This window comes from Electrona antarctica, assembly GCF_951216825.1.
Source record: "Electrona antarctica genome assembly, chromosome: 19".
Taxonomy (NCBI): Eukaryota; Metazoa; Chordata; class Actinopteri; order Myctophiformes; family Myctophidae; genus Electrona; species Electrona antarctica.
Genome location: NC_136800.1, coordinates 17,084,544 through 17,102,080, shown reverse-complemented (window position 1 = coordinate 17,102,080; position 17,537 = coordinate 17,084,544). Strand labels below are relative to the sequence as shown.

At 44.5% G+C, this 17,537-nt stretch overlaps 3 protein-coding genes across 3 annotated transcripts; 2 read left to right on the top strand and 1 right to left on the bottom strand.

Annotated features, from left to right (window-relative positions):
• The first annotated feature begins 339 nt into the window (after positions 1-339).
• On the top strand, positions 340-4,183 carry LOC306943260 (myocilin-like). Its single transcript, XM_079529492.1, has 4 exons — positions 340-1,026; positions 2,209-2,307; positions 2,638-3,146; positions 3,556-4,183. Exons 1-4 carry the CDS (start codon positions 546-548, stop codon positions 3,838-3,840), a joined length of 1,374 nt encoding a protein of 457 aa, XP_079385618.1. The 5' UTR covers positions 340-545; the 3' UTR covers positions 3,841-4,183.
• A 3,323-nt stretch (positions 4,184-7,506) lies between these two features.
• Positions 7,507-12,211, bottom strand: LOC306943008 (polyisoprenoid diphosphate/phosphate phosphohydrolase PLPP6-like; the record flags this gene model as incomplete). Its single annotated transcript, XM_079529213.1, has 2 exons — positions 7,507-8,169; positions 11,773-12,211. 2 exons carry the CDS (start codon positions 12,209-12,211, stop codon positions 7,760-7,762), a joined length of 849 nt encoding a protein of 282 aa, XP_079385339.1. The 3' UTR covers positions 7,507-7,759.
• Positions 12,212-12,989: 778 nt separating this feature from the next.
• LOC306943180 (peroxiredoxin-6-like) lies at positions 12,990-17,329 on the top strand. The gene is made up of 5 exons (XM_079529386.1): positions 12,990-13,099; positions 14,321-14,477; positions 15,281-15,430; positions 15,819-15,965; positions 16,099-17,329. Exons 1-5 carry the CDS (start codon positions 13,008-13,010, stop codon positions 16,240-16,242), a joined length of 690 nt encoding a protein of 229 aa, XP_079385512.1. The 5' UTR covers positions 12,990-13,007; the 3' UTR covers positions 16,243-17,329.
• Positions 17,330-17,537: the final 208 nt, after the last annotated feature.

Below are 17,537 nucleotides of genomic sequence, written 5' to 3'. Positions count from 1 at the left end.
AGATGCTCTCCAGTCAAAACAAGCTGCAGACATTCCAACTGCCGAGACACAATAAACGAAAGGAAAAAACAATCATAAAACAGCATGTTATTCCACTACCGTCTGTCTGATATTCACCCCTTGCCTGTCCGGTGTAGCTGTATCAACCCCTTCTCAAAACATTGCATGGACATGTACACACCCTCATCATCAGCCCCCTGGCTCTCCCTTTTCCCAAACACAGGGGTGCAGCCATGCTCCTTGTCCCCTCCCACTCACTGACAGTTAACTATATAAATATCCTGCTCCTCAGCAGTACTGGAATTCTGACACTAACCTGCTGACCACAGATACTCTACAGATAAGTGACTGACTAAACAAAACAAAACACAAAAAGGTAACCCAAAAGTATGTTTGTTAGTTTTCTTTGACTTTAGGATTCAAGACAACTGCTTATTTGAAGTCTTTTGAGGTTTGACAAGTGCAGACAGAATAAGGGGAAAAGTAGACCGTTCTGTCTGTCAGAGAGTCCCAAGAAAACGTGCATTATCTACGTCACCTCCAGGATGCGGTTCCAGGTTTCTCTGCTGTGTTTGTGCTGCCTGATGCTGGGCGGCCACAGCCAGGCTCAGGACAGAGCCTCCTTGCTCCGTTCCAACGACCGCAGTGGACGATGCCAGTACACCTTCACTGTGGCCAGCCCAGAGGAGTCCAGCTGCCCTGGGGCGAGCAGCGCTGGACCGGAGATGCAGGGCGTCATGTCGCGCCTCACGCTGCTGGAGGCCACGGTCAGTCGGATGGTGGAAGACACGGGGGCCCCTGCACTCAAGGATGAAGAGGGTCTCCAGGAGGCGTACTCTCAAATCATGGGGGAGAAGAGTGAGCTCCAGAGGGATAAAGAGCAACTGAACAGGCAGGTCCAGGAGCTGCAGAAGAGGGTGGATCTGCTGAGCCGCGAGGCTGAGACCCTAAAGCTCAAACCCTGTCAACAAATCCCAGGCTCTTCCGGGAGAGCACAGCATGAACCCAACCAGACACCTGCCAGTGGTGAGAACATCAGTAACTAAAGGGCAGGTACACAGTCAAATACCCAGTGTTCATTTAACTCCAAGAGTGTGTGGAAATGGACCTGTCTCTGTTTTAACTGTGTACAGTACATACTGTAGTACAAGCAATAATAGATAGATGTATGCATCTACTGTCAAAACTAAAAAATGCACTTCAGCACAGAATATTATTCTTGATAGAGTACAGGGATTCATATTTAATCATAGTTCTATTCCATTTAGCTATAATTCTATCTGGCAGCACATGCTGTGTGGATATACAGTAGTGTATGTGATAAATGACAGTGACATTCACTGTCATTCACTGTCACTGTCATTCAGTGACATTGTGGGGGGCTATGTACAGTCTCTGGGGGGGACGTGAGGTTAGGGGTCAGTTAGCTCTCCTCGGTTGAGCAAGGGGATTGGAATTTACAACTTGGGTACTTCTGTTACGGCTGTGCCACTCGTGGGTGTGTCATTTACCACAGGGTTCTACAGAAACCCGCTGTGCTGTCAGGCAATCAGGTCCTTTGATGAGGTTAGTTTCCCACTGACTCACTGATTACACAGCGGCTATGTATCCATCCATGGGTCTACACTACAGCACTTATGATTCACTTTACAAATGACTAGTTTACACTTGCTGCTGCATATATAAGTAATGACCTGCAGGATTTCAGTGTGTGTTGTGCGTGTGCGCTCAGTGTTTCTGATTACTAAGTGCATAATTCATGTTATTGTTTTTGAGGGGCGCTAGCCCCTCCTATATACATGCAGGTTCGATGTTTGTGTTATCTAAACAAACATTAAAAATGCCACTGACAGTGAACGGAGAACTAAACAAATTTCCAAAAGGGAAGAGAACAAAACAAATTTCCGAAAGGACAAATAAAGTATCTATCTAATGTTTGTGCTGTCTGAACAAACATTAAAAATGCCATTGACAATAAACGGAGATTTCACGTCTGAGCAAATTGGCATATATATCGGTGGGGACCTTTGGCCAATAAGGGACCACCATTCTTGATGATGATGTACGATGATTAGAGCGCCCCTCACTTCACAGGTGTGACTTTTGTATATCATCTAACATTGTAAGTGTCAACCTCTCCCTGTGCGTGTAAGACCCTGCCTATACCATCTAACATTGTAAGTGTCAACCTCTCCCTGTGCGTGTAAGACCCTGCCTATACCAACGCTGCCTTTCAGGAGATGAAGGCAGAGGTGACAGAGGTCCCAGCTTCCCGCCTCATTAACGAAGGAGCTCACAACTTCACAGGTAACGCTTGAGTTCAAACTATAACATAATACCATGATGTTGGACACTTTTAGCCAAAATTACTTCTTTGTGCCATGACTTCTTGTGTCATCATCCCCAGTGAGAACCAAACCTTTACCACTGGTAGTAGTAGCATAATCTAACCAACAGTCAGAAGTCTCCTCTGTGGAGAAGTCTCCACAGAGCTAAACGTTTACGTTTCAAGCAGTATCCTGACCTTCCTCACATTTTTTGACACAATATTATGAAAGATTGACAGCTGCAACTCTTGGACATCTCGGTCTCCAACAGATGCCACGCTAAAGGTTGACAGTTTCCCTCTGTATCCAGGCTGTGGAGAGCTGGTATCAGTGGGAGATCCCGTGGTACACAGGAAGGCCGACAGCATCACGGGGAAGTACGGCGTGTGGCTCCAGGACCCGGAGCCCCAGGGCAACCTCTACACCAACCGAACCGTGTGGCGCATCGACACGGTGGGCAAGGACGTCCGGCAGCTCTTCGCCTACGAAGACATGGAGCAGTTCTCCCGCGGCTTCCCCATGAAGGTGCTGGTCCTGCCCGAGGCCGTGGAGAGCACCGGGGCCACGCTGTACCGCGGCTCCCTCTACTACCAGCGCAGGCGCAGCCGCACGCTGATCCGCTACGACCTGGCCGCCGAGGGCTTGGCGGCACGCCTGGACCTGCCCCACGCCGGCTTCCAGGGCCAGCACCCATACTCCTGGGGCGGCTACACCGACATCGACCTGGCGGTGGACGAGCAGGGCCTGTGGGCCATCTACAGCACGGCCATGGCCAAGGGCGCCATCGTCATCTCACACCTAGACCCCGAGAGTCTGCAGGTGCGTGACCAGTGGTGGAAAGTAACTAGTATTTCACATTTTCAATACTATTACTTCTACTCCACTACATTTCAGAGGCCAATATTGTACTCTTACTCCACTACAATTATTTGAAAACTTTTGTTACGTTACTTTGTAGATTTTGATTATTATTACAAATCATACATTAACCACTTCAGCCCTATACATTTGGACCATTTGAGTATAGCTGATCTGCTATTTTCAAAAGATTTCTAGACTAGACATTTTGAAATAGGACATTCTGCATGAGTAGCCTACTTTTACTTTTGATACTTTATAAGTAGCCTACATTTTGACTTTTACTTGTAACAGCTGTATTTCTCCATTGCAGTATTGATACTTTTACTTAAAAGTAAAACATTTGAGTGCTTTTTCTCCACCACTGCAGGTGAGGAACACCTGGGAGACCAACATCCGCAAGAACACGGTGGGCAACGCGTTCATGGCGTGCGGCCGCCTGTACACGGTGGCCAGCTACACCTCCCCCAACACCACCATCAACCACATGTTCGACACGGCCACCAGCGAGAGCCGCTTCCTCCACGTGCCCTTCAAGAACAAGTACCGCTACAACAGCATGGTGGACTATAACCACGCCCGCCGGAAGCTGTACGCCTGGGACAACTTCCACATGATCACCTACGACGTGAGACTGGGCCGGGTCAGCAGCTAAACAGGAGAGAGAGAGGGAGAGAGAGAGAGAGAGAGAGACACACAGACAGACTGACTGACTGACTGACTGACTGACTGACTGACTGACTGACTGACAGACAGACGTGTCCACATTGTTCTGAGAGCAGGGGTGGATGAGACAAATCAATCTCTATATAAAATCATGGTGAAGCCTCTATATTTCTGTTATTGGCTCACTAGGATATAAAGACTTTTTTCTTTTTTACTTTTGTCTGTAAATAGGATGTATTTTGTCAATAAATAAATGTTCCCTTCTCGTAGAACAGATTTAGCTATGGTAGAACCCTCTGTGATCTCAGTAAATAAAATCTATGCTTTGTTAATCCTTTTGTAATTTAACATGGTGCAATATTTTTTGTTTCCAAATAAATATGTAAATAGATTTGTTGTGCCTTTTTTTGTTTTCCAGACTGTACCACAACTTCATTAAAGTATATGACAATTTATATTCCATGCTATGGATAATGGCTCTGATAGTAGAAACATTACAATCTACAATTTACAATTTAGGCATTTAGCAGACGCTCTTAATCCAGAGCGATTTACATTTAAGCAATAACAAAAGCATGGCATACATCACATATATAAAAAGTAGTTATCATGAATCATGCGTAAACTAAGAACATAACAGTGGAGTATCTATGTAAACTATACATACTATACTATATAATATATTATACATGTGTACTATAAAGTGCTATGACTACATAAAGTGGGTTTTCAGGCTATGGCGGAAGATTGGGAGTGAGGCTGCAGTTCTGACTGTGATGGGAAGTGCATTCCATAGTTTTGGAGCCAGAAGGGAGAAGAGTTTGGGACGTGGCAGCGGTGGCCGAACGGATAGCGGCGCGGTCTAGATACCGGAAGGTTCCCAGTTCGAACCAGCCGTCCGACACGTTAAAATTACCACCGCTGAAATGCCCTTGAACAAGGCATCAACCACTACGATGAAATGTGTTCTATGAGCAGGGCCTGGCTGGAAACAAGTTCTTGAGCTTAGCCCAGATACCCTGGGTAAATATAGATTTCATTTCATTTCACGTGTGGAGCGTTGTCCCGGCGTTTTTAGTGAAGGTACCTCCAGCTTCCCTGCGTTGGCTGATCTGAGTGCGCGGGAGGGTTTGTATACATTTAGTAACAAGACAGGATAGGCTGGCAGGCTACAATCATTCTGCTGTTATGAGGCGCCATCTATGGACCACTAGCTGCATCTACAGTCTGTACAGTAGCTACAGTGGTTCAATAACGGTTTTATTTGAGTTTGTGAGAACTTAACAAAACCAAAATGATTACAATTATATGATTATAGCAATTTAATAATAGTTAATTAAGTATCTGAGACATTTAACATGATGGGTTAAACCAGGGGAATTGGGCAGACATGTAACATGATGGGTTAAACCAGGGGAGTGGGGCAGACATTTGAGAATGATCAACAGTCAACACAGTGCATAAACCGTAAACACTATAAAAAGCAGTGGTGGAAAGTAACTAAAGTACATTTACTTAAGTACTATACCTGTACAGTACATTTTTGGGGTACTTGTAGGCTACTTTACTTGAGTATGTAAAATGTTCAATGCTTTATACTTCTACTCCATTGCATCTCTGAGGCAAATATACTTTTTTACTCCACTACATTAAACACGGGCCGGCAGTGGCTCAGGGGTAGAGTGGCTGGATGGAAACCACAAGGTTGCCTGTTCGAACCCAGGCTCCCCCAGAGTTAATGTCGAAGTGTCCTTGAACCCCAAATTGCTCCTGATGTGCTGGTTGGTGCCTTGCATGGTTTCTTCCACCATCGGTGTATGAATGTGTGTGTGAATGGGTGAATTGATGCACAATCTATGTTAAGCGCCTTGGATAAAGGCACTATATAAATGCACCATTTACCATTTAACACTCAAAGATAGCCAATCTACAAGTTCAGAAAGCGTTGCATCGCCATGTGTTGTGAGCTTGTTGGTCTGCTATTTAGAAATAATTTGACTATTTACTTTGGCACGTTAAGTAGATTTTGATGTCAATACTTTTATTCAAGTAACATTTTGAATGAAGGTATTTCTAGTATTTCTATATTGTGGCATTGCTACTTTTACATAAGTAAAAGAAAATCTGAATGGTTGCTTGGTCCACCGCTGGTAAGAAGAGATGGGGATGAGTTATAATGAAAGTCAGGAGACTCGGCAGCAGCTGATGGAAACTTTGGTTAAGTGTTGGCTTGATTTGTCAGCCGCCCACTCACTCACACACATTTATACACTTTGAGCTGCGCCAGCCAATAGGCCTATCTCACAGCCCGTTTTTCACGCCCACTTCCGGTAAATAGTGGTGACTTTAACATGGGCATTTACACGTTTTTTTCTCTGGAGAATCTAAGTACATTTTCTAATGTAAAAATGTGACAGACCAATATTATTATGAAGCAAACAAGATGGTAAATCAGGTCGAGCAGATAGAACAAACCTTACCTTGAGAAAACAAAAGTTGTAGACTTCTTAAATAACCTCTTTTAACATGTAGCGTCTATGGAGTGACGTCACGCTATCACCACTAACCCCGAAAGGGGGCGTATTTAGGGGGGCGGGGAAATTCTGTGAGATAGGCTTATTACAGCACAACAGCAACAACACATCAAAATCAGCCTAGCCCTAGTTTCATCGCCCTTTAAAGGCCCTATACCTGTGGTTCTCAAAACCTTTTAATTTCAAAGAGTCCAATAACGCTTAGGTCTGTAGCTCTCAAGAGTCACAGACCTGTAAGTGTCCATTTGGTACGCTCCCTCAAGGAAACCTAGGGTCCTTGAGATGAACTGCCCTCAATCGATTTTGTCGTTTGTTTTGAACTTATAGTACACCATGAGGTTATCATAGACAATTCTGTTGACTACTGTCAGTGGTTGCACATTGGCACAGGCACACCTAAATAAAATGTAAATTTTATTAGCTGCCGCAACTTTATTTTGTACATCATGTTGTACTAAGGTCAGCCTGCCGTGTGGTTTACCCTTCTATATTTATAACCTGTAGGAAAACAAAGATGTGCAAATGCCTCCCTCACCAGGACCCACACGACACAAAATACTGAGCCACAATCTCACCATTATGCTCTCTCTATCTTTCTCCGATTTCAGTGAGCCTGTTATTATATCAAACAGGATTGATCAGCTGGACAGTTTTTGCTACAATCAAGTAGTTGACAGGTGTTTTGTTGTTGTTTTATATACCGGTAATCAATATTCCTTTTTGGAATAAAACTCCAAATGTATACTGTATGTTTGATAAAGAACTCACTTTTAATTGACAGAGTGAAATGGGCTCCAGAAAGATATGTAGCTTTTGAAAGTACTACATTAAACAGTTCATGCAACAAAAACAACGTGGTATAAAACTCGTCATCGTCATCTCATTTAAGAGCAATATCGCAATTGCACACACATTAAGTACTTGCTCCACTGCACATGCATGCACCATGCATAAACACACACACACGCGCACACACACGTACACGCGCGTGCACACACACACACACACACACACACACACACACACACACACACACACACACACACACACACACACACTACGCTACAGCCTTCCCTTAATGTCAGCGATTCCCAACCTGTGGGCCGCCCATGAGGATATCGCAAGTGGGCACCGAAATAATTGGCAAAACACCAAGATTTGAATGATAATATAACATGAATATTAAAAAACATTATGTTAAAAAAGTATTTTTTCTTGTAAAACCTTGAAGCCGGAAACACAATCGATTTGTTTGATAAATAAAATAAACATGCTCTGATGTTTATTTTGCACGTGGGCCGTGAACGCTTTCGATATTTCCAAGTGGGCCCTGCTCCAGAAAAGGTTGGGAACCACTGTAATATATTGCCATCCTCAGGGTTTCCTACTTCTCCCTGCACTAGTATATAAAGTCTCTCCCAGCAGCATGAGCAGGACGTCCTGCATGTGCTTCCATGTGACCCACAGCCTCTCCACCAGGCTGTACTGGCAGTAACCCATTGCCAGGCCGAAGCCCACGTCCGTCACGTAGTGTCTGGCCAGCATCAGACGGGACAGGCTCACCAGGGCGGCCCATCCCAGCACCAGCACGCGCATGGACGACGTGTCCACCAGCCGAGCCAGGAGGAACCGGGCGCACATGACGGCCCGCGTGGCGTGGCCCGACGGGAACGAGTAGCGCTCCACAAAGTAGGTGGCCAGGAGGTCCGAGCGGTTCTGCGATGGCATCCGCCGTCGAACCAGGGTCTTCACTATCCTGACCAGCAACACGTCCAGCAGCAGAGCTGTGAGGGGAAGGGAGAGTACACAAACAAATGATTGACCCTTGCATTGCACTTCGAAGGGCCGCTTCACCCCTTCCACTTTACTAATGCTCATTATAAAATGGCACCATTGATGTCTATTCGCTCTGCGTCTCAGATCAGGGCTGTGGACAGTTCCCAAACTTGCCTATCAGTGACATCATCAGTTGGATGTCACTGATAGCTTTCAAACTTTGTTTTTGGTTTTTATGCCAGAACAATGGATTCTATTTCAGCAACTTTCCAGGAAGAGAAAGGCTTCCATTAGCTTGGAATCCCTGTTGATTATGTCATTGTTTGGCATGATTCTGAACTGTCCATTGCCTACCAATGAGATGCAGAAGAGTGAATAGACAGAAATGGTACCATCTCAGAATGAGCATTAATAAGGACCAGTTATACAAAGATAATGTTAAAAATGGGTCAAGTGATCCTTTAATATCAGAGCAAATAATTGCAAACTTTGTTTCTTTTTTAAGCAAGAACTTAAGTAAAGGGCATTTCAGAAATGCTTTCAGGACTTCTCTACACAAAGTGAAGTGCTCAGTGTTGATTTAACTCAGACAATGTAGTACAAATAGAACTATGTTATATAAGTATACAGACATAATTCCATAGACTCAGAGGTGAACTAGAAAAAGTGCCCTTCTGGGCACAGGTCTCCACCAGGAGGATAGGACTGTGTGAGATGTTTGGCAACATGTTTAGGAGTAATATAAACATGTTTGCCTTTGATGGCAATTGGATGATTTGAGGCATTTTGTTCCAAAAATGTGTTTTGCAAAAATCAACCTGTTGGTGGCGCTATAACAGGCCAATGTGAAAAGGGTGGGACATATTCCTCAGCCTAGTAAGAAAATGTGTGAAAGATTTCACGTAAATTGCATGCTGCGTTCATGATTTGAGGCTTTTGTTCAAAACGGGGCAATCTTGCAAACTGTGAAAGCCAATTATAGCCAATTAGGATGGAATATGAAATATCGGACAGATCCGACTTGAGCACATGACCATAGAGATACTGTGTAACGATTTGTGAGATTTTTGGACAGAATCTGGAGGAGTAATATCAAAAAATGTTTTTTACAAAAGTCGGCCTCCTGGTGGCGCTATAAAAGGCAGATGGGGAAAATGCAGGTCAAAGGTTTGTCCTTGGCCTCTAGGGAGTGTGCATGCAACGTTTCACGCAGATCGGTGCAGTTTTAGGTAAAAAAAAAATGTGAAAAGCTGCCTCATGGTGGCGCTATAACAGGCCGTTCTGGAAAATGCGGGGCAGAGGTTCATCGTTGGCATCCAGGGAGTGTGTGTGCAAAGTTTGGCATCGACCGGGTTAACGGTGCCGGAGATTAGCTGTACACAGACGGACGGAAGGAAGGACGGACACACGGACGGACGGACACACACACGGACGGAGTGCAAACTAGAAAAAGTGCCCTTCCGGGCACAGGTCTCCACCAGGAGGATAGGAGTGTGTGTGATGTTTGGCAAAATGTTTAGGAGTAATGTTTAGGAGCCTTTGATGGCAATAGGATGATTTGAGGCATTTTGTTCCAAAAATGTGTTTTGCAAAAATCAACCTGTTGGTGGCGCTATAACAGGCCAATGTGAAAAGGGTGGGATATATTCCTCAGCCTAGTAAGAAAATGTGTGAAAGATTTCACGTAAATTGTATGCTGCGTTCATGATTTGAGGCTTTTGTTCAAAACGGGGCAATCTTGCAAACTGTGAAAGGCAATTATAGCCAATTAGGATGGAATATGAAATATCGGACAGATCCGACTTGAGCACATGACCATAGAGATACTGTGTAACGATTTGTGAGATTTGTGGACAGAATCTGGAGGAGTAATATCAAAAAAGGTGTTTTACAAAAGTCAGCCTCCTGGTGGCGCTATAAAAGGCAGATGCGGAAATTGCAGGTCAAAGGTTTGTCCTTGGCCACTAGGGAGTGTGCATGCAACGTTTCACGCAGATCGGTGCAGTTTTAGGTAAAAATGTGAAAAGCTGCCTCATGGTGGCGCTATAACAGGCCGTTCTGGAAAATGCGGGGCAGAGGTTCATCGTTGCCATCCAGGGAGTGTGTGTGCAAAGTTTGGCATCGACCGGGTTAACGGTGCCGGAGATTAGCTGTACACAGACGGACGGAAGGAAGGACGGACACACGGACGGACACACACACGGACGGAGTGCAAAACATACTCTCTCCCCATGCCTTCGGCCTGGTGGAGACAAATACTCTCTCCCCATGCCTTCGGCCTGGTGGAGACAATGAACACTCAGGACTGTACTGTGCACAATAGGCCGGTACTTTCCAGAATAGAAAGCCATCATCCTACACATTCCATTTCTGAAATAGCTCTTGCACATTACAATAGGAAAATCTAATAGGACCATCAGGAGCATCTCTCAGAGATCTCAATCAACAAAAGTAATCCTTGGCACAAAAACATCACTGGAGAAGTGGAGATACATGCATTCTGAAAGTCCCAAACGAAGGAATCACTCAGTGCCTCTTTGTGTCCTGTGAGTGTCCAGGGGTCACTCAGTGCCTCTTTGTGTCCTGTGAGTGTCCAGAGGTCACTCAGTGCCTCTTTGTGTCCTGTGAGTGTCCAGGGGTGACCGTGACACACAAACGGGAGGAGAGTTTCCATGGCCGTGTCTGGGCTGTGCTCTGAGGCCAGGTGCTCAGTGTGCATGGCAGCTGCTGCTGGGGACTAGACATTGGCTGACTGGAAACCGTGTGGAGATCGAAATGGGCAAAAGTCATTGGCCAAAGCATATTTTAACTAGTTTTATCTGTACATTTATGTGCATTCGTGCTGCTTAGCCTCTTCTCTTATGTTCAAATGCTTAGGACATATACATCTCTTTTGTAGGCTACATAAGTGGTTGTATTTTTGATGACGTGTACTGTTACATTTTGATATGCTATGCTGATGAATTGATAGGACCAAGGCCCCACGATTTTGTTGTGTTATCCTTTTAGCTAAGCTTTAATGTCTTACTGTACTACATACGTGCTGTTTACATTTCTGACTAATAAAGTATATTAAAAGTAAAAAAGTTTGCAAAACTTTTTTTATTTTAGGCATGAAGTAAAGGCCTTGATATCAGGTCAAAGGATTTGCAAATGTTTGAAATTCCGCACTCTGCGTAATTACGCAGTATAGTATTTATTCCTAATCCTATAATGTGCAAAACCCAGTTTGCAAAATCAAGAAGGGGAATAAAATCTACAATGCAGTCACATCTCAAATATTTCAATAAGTGATTCATTTAAGTCCTATAAAGCACTTAATTATAGGCTGCTATAAGTGGCGTCTGAGGACCCCCAGGGGTCCCTGAGGAGGTTGAGGTTCTAGGGGTCCCCAACATCGGCTATTTGATAAAAGCAGATCTACAAGCTCACAATGTTTTATTGTGAGCAAAATTTGCAAAAATATGAAAATTCTGTACAATGTTTGGGGTCCCTGGCAGGCTGGCACAAAGTATTTGGGCGTCCGCAGCCAAATACTAGGCTACATCAAATTGGGGGTCCTCGACAGGAAAGAGTTTGAGAAGCACCATTTATTATAACAGATATCTCACCCAGGGCCAGGTTCAGCATGACCTCCTGCTCCAGGACAGTGTCGACACGGAGCAGACTGTACACGGTGCCGAGGAGCCAGGGCACCACATGCCCAGACAGCTCCACCAGGCGGACCAGGGGCCGTATGCTGCCCCACGGAGACTCCTCGCACGCACACACCCCGAGTCTCTTGGACAGCCACATGTCTATGGCGAGCAGGAATCTGAGAGTTATGATGAAGATGGACCGGTTCAACTTCAAGCTGAACGAAACATCCTCCGCTTGAGCTCCAGGGGCGAAGTAAGAGCAAGCGGAGCTCCGCCGACGCACCGGGCACTCGAAGCCCGACCGCTGACGCACTGCCAACAACTCAGATCTACCGTTGGCACCGGAGACAGTGGTTCCAACCGTACCTGGTCCTGCACGACAGCTGTTCTTTCTATCCCTCGGGGAAGACATGTTCTCTTGAAAAGAGTTCAAAGTACCCCAATAATCGCCCTTCATTTTACTCGAAGCCATCACCATCAGTAACATTCCTTTGATAAACCAACATCTCCAACCTTCACCGCCTGGGCACAAATTCACAATGGTTGAAATGACCAATTTAATTTGGGACTGCGAGTGCTCTGGTCACGTGGGGCCAATGAGCTAGATTAGAACACATGATGATGATGATGATGATGATGCTGGTGGTGGTGGTGGTGGTGATAAAATGATGATGATCTCAATGCTTCATTAACCAGTAGCTATAGGCTACTAGGTATTTTAATTGGCTCCGATTAAATTGACACATTGATTGATTGAAAATACTGCCGTGCATTTAAAAAGTGCATTTTACTGCATTCCACTGCAGAGTGGCTCATGAAATCAAACACAACAGGTGATTTCTATATTCTGGACAACAGAGCCTATAAATAGAACATATGGCAAATGTTGTACATTTAAGGCTATAGTATAGGTAGGCTATTTTGACTTAAAAATCTGAGCATGCCACTTCGTCCACTAGCCTAGAGGGAGGGTTTCGTCATATGGCACAACGTTCTTTTTGACAAGCGACAGTGCAGCACTAGGGAGTAGGTAGAGTGGAAACTGGAAATGCATTAATGCAATACAATTCAACCCACAGGTTCCGCTTGGTTTTCTGTTTCTCCCCGTGACGTGACCTGGCTGTATGAGTATGTGTCATCATCATGTTAATCTAATCGGCGGGCAGGGACAGTGGTAGGCTACTGCTGCTGGGTCGTTGCGTGTAACGATGCCCGGACTGCTGCTTGGAGATGTCTTTCCAAATTTCGAGGCAGAAACCACCTTTGGAAAAGTGAAATTTCATGACTTTCTAGGCGACTCGTAAGTATAACAGCACAAATAGCTTGTCCATATTAAAGCCATCTCATCAAGACCTATAATTTGAGTGTTGTATGGTAAATTGTGAATGTAGTTCCTGTTTAATAGTCGTTTCCTCTCTTCTGCTTTTTATAGCCTGAAGCCTACTGTAGGCTACACACCCTTGTTGTGTATAGGCTACTATATGGATTTGAATAGCATATTATGTGCTGGGAACTGTGGCAAGCCTGGCATATTGTTGAGTGGTGGAAGAGTAGACTACATGGCTACATATTGTAGGTTTAAAAGTAGAAAAAGCCCACCACAATCTCTAGGGCTAGATAGATTGCGGGCTCTTACAATTTAATTCCTGCATTCAACATTTGACTAAGTAGACCTATAGGCCTAAAAGTAGGCCTATATCACAATATTAGTGTAAAAATATATAGCTATGAGCACAAAAAGTACATGCAGCAAAAGCATAGTAGTCATACTCATTATGCAAGATGACAAATATAGGAATAACAGTTTATTGTATTATTACTGATACATTAAAGTGTATAGCTTTGCAGTACATAGTGGAGTAGAATTATATTGGCAGAAATTTTTATTTCTCAAGTAAAGCACCTTAACACACATATTTAACTATAGGAAAATGTTACTTTCCACTGTGACTTTGAAACCTACTACCACGCACGCACACACAGCGCACACACGCACACACACTGTATTGCCATGCTTATCTGGTTTATCTTATGATGGTGTGATGTAAGAAACATCAGGAAGTTGAATGAACCTGAACTCAATCCCATCATCACTATTGACACATTTCAGTGACCCACATGTGGCATCCTGTCAGCTTACGGTACACTGAATTCACTCGTCATCAGATCAAATAACCAGTGGTTCTCAAAGGTTCAATCAGGTTTAACCCGCACTTTAACTACAGTATAGACTACGGTATATACTGTACATTGGCAATTTGAAAATAGCCAATCTACAAGCTCTCACAAAGTGTTGTGATGCGAGTGAAAGTTTTTGAAAACATTTTAACAACCCATGCACATCTCATGGGGATCCCTTGCTGGCACAAAATATTTTCAGATGGGGGTCCACTGCCAAATACATAGTAGTAGGCCTATAATTTGGGGGTTCTCGACGTGAGTAGGTTTGAGGTGAGGACCACTGTCATATACCTTATTTCACTTGAGCACCTGCCATTGTCTCTCCTTCACTCTCTACTAGGTGGGGGATCCTGTTCTCTCATCCCAGGGACTACACCCCTGTGTGCACCACAGAGTTGGGGCGAGCCTCTAGGCTTAGCGACGAGTTCTGTAAGCGTAAAGTCAAGATGATTGCCCTGTCTATTGACACCATGGAAGACCATCACGGCTGGACCAAGGTGTTTTCTTTACCCATTTAGACCTAAGGCCCATTCTAAAGAGCCCTTCTAAATCCTGACCTAGGTTTTCTAAAAAAAAAATATATATTTATTAAAAAGATTACAAAAAAAGTGATGTTGCTATATACTGTATACATAACAACCCAAAAATGATTTCCCGTATTGAAAGGTAAAAACCCCAAAAGGGGTTCTCGTCCTTAATAATAAACATGTTTTTAAAAATGATCACCCTTTGTCAGCCTTCTGATTGGTCCCTGACTGACTAACCAGCAGGCTCTTTCCGCCCTGGTTCCGCCTGGTTTATGTTGAATTTGCTAAAACATCATTTTTGGAAAAAAAAAAACATGATATGCCCAGTCACCATGCTGCGCCTGTGATGTTCCTTTTTACCGACACCAAGTTTAAAATAAGAATTGAATACACAGAATATCAATACGAAGCAACTGAAAAACCTGTCATTTCAATGGTAGTGGATGGAGAGAAAGGATTTTTGTCCAACCACGAAACGGCAACCAATGGGTGCGAAGAGAGGCAGAACCACAGGCGGGACTTGACAAAGGGTGAATTGTTATTTATTCCTCAATTTTATTTTGTTACGCATTGGTATAGGATCGGTACTCTGTAAACAGACATTGGTATAGGATCGGTACTCTGTAAACAGACATTTCTTTACCATAATATCTGTCGTTTTTAGGAAGGTTTATTTTTCATTTTACTTAATTTTTTATCTTTTGTAGATTGTAGAGACAGCATGGTCATTGCAATTACGTGTCATAATGGCCACATTTCTGTGTGCTAACCAGGACATCCTGGCGTACAACGGTGTGAAGGACGGGAGCTGTTCCCTGCCCTTCCCCATCATAGCAGACAGTAAACGGGAGTTGGCAGTGGCCCTGGGCATGCTGGACCCAGATGAGAGGGACAAGGATGGCATGCCCCTCACAGCCCGCTGTGTGAGTGTCCTCAAGCACACACACACACACACACACACACACACACACACACACACACACACACACCACAGAGCGCGCCAAAGCGCGCGAGTTGCCATGTCGAACGTTGCAAAGTTCGGTAGAGCCAACTCAGCCTCGTCCGAGTTGTAACCCAATAGCACAGAATCGTAAATAATGTCAAACCCGATCTCACCTAAACACGGTGAAATAACACGGAGTGGCAATTCCGTACATACAATACTAGTGAAAGTCACGCCTCCATCGCGGTCAAAACAATAGTAGTGTAATATGTACGGATTTTGGGGTTTTCTAGGCATGGATGTACGGTATTGCCAGTCCGTGATATTTCACCATTTTTGGGTGAGATCGAGCTCGTTTTTGATTGCAGGTGTTCATCATTGGCCCTGACAAGAGGCTGAAGCTGTCCCTGCTCTACCCTGCCACCACAGGACGCAACTTTGACGAGATCCTGCGGGTGGTGGACTCTCTGCAACTCACAGCCCACAGGCGAGTGTCCACCCCGGTCGACTGGCAGGTGAGGAGGCCGACCACTCACAGTTATTTTCTTTTTCTCATTGCCACCAGCTATATTTTCACATGCAAGGAACCATTCAACTCATTTACGTTTGAGAACCACCACAGCCCTGTCTATCTCGTTGACCCTGCAGGCTGGAGACAGTGTGATGGTGCCTCCCAACATGCCCGAGGAGGAAGCTGCCACTCTGTTCCCAGCCGGCGTCTACCACAAAGACCTGCCCTCAGGGAGGAAGTACCTGCGCTACACACCACAGCCCTCCTACCCCCATCACTAACCCTACACTACACACCACAGCCCTCCTACCACCATCTACAAACTGTAACACTTGGGCAGTGCAAAGTCCTACCCCCATTAAATAACACAAATACAAATTAAATAAATATTGAATTTCAAATATTTAAAGAATGTTCATATATCCATCGACCTGCCTCTTCTTCCGAAGCAAGCCAGCGGCGAAGAGGATGAGGTCATGTAGAACTAAACTGGTGGCATCAAACTGATCGTATTGACTCTGGGATGTGTAATAAAGGAGTAGTTCACCCAAATAATTACTATAGTTTCTATCAATTACTCACCTCATGAAGCCTTGAATTCATGGAGATGTTTTTGTATATGTCACATTGACATGAGCCTGAGCCAATAATTAGATGACCGGGTCATAAGGTTTTAGAGTTAAGACAGGCTTCATGGGGTGAGTAAACTACTCCTTTAATGCCATGCTTGAGCATTCTCACATTCTCAGACAAACATACTATTAACCTATTATTAACCACTCCATCAACCAAAGCGTCATTCTCTTTTTCTACTTCATAAAACAGTCAACAGAGGTGAATTATCAGTTGATACATTTCAAATATTCTTTCAAAAAGTAATTGAGGGATTGCAAAGGATTTTAAGTTCTTTAAGAAAATATGTTGTGAGTGTGTGCAGTGCCACTAGCTCTGTTCTTGAGACACCTTCACTCAGAGTCTGGTCGACTGGTATCAGATTTGAACGTTTGTCAAGATTTAAACGTTGGTCAGACGTCAGACAACAGAATGGTGCTGCTCAGACTAACTGGACAGGAAGTCCAGTACATTATCTGTGGGAGACAGAGCTTTAGATTAGATGATTGATAACTTTGATGCCACACAGATGGCTGAGTGACTTCTGGCATGACTGAACAATTTGCTGACCGAGGGGATTTTTCACTTACTGTACTTGCTGTACACTTACTGTACGTACGTCTGCACAATTAATAAATTATTCAAATTATGGACTTTACAATCTCCGCACGGTCCTTTGTCTCTCTCTCTCACTTGACTTCAGCTTAATGTGATAATGGAAGACTCCCCGTTCTGTCTCCTATCCTGTCCCATCACTTCCCCCGGGGGCGTCGCTACATTCTGTCATACTGTCTCCTATCCTGTCCCATCACTTCCCCCGGGGCGTCCCTACATTCTGTCATACTGTCTCCTATCCTGTCCCATCACTTCCCCCGGGGCGTCCCTACATTCTCCTATCTGTCTCCTATCCTGTCCCATCACTTCCCCCGGGGGCGTCCCAACATTCTGTCATACTGTCTCCTAT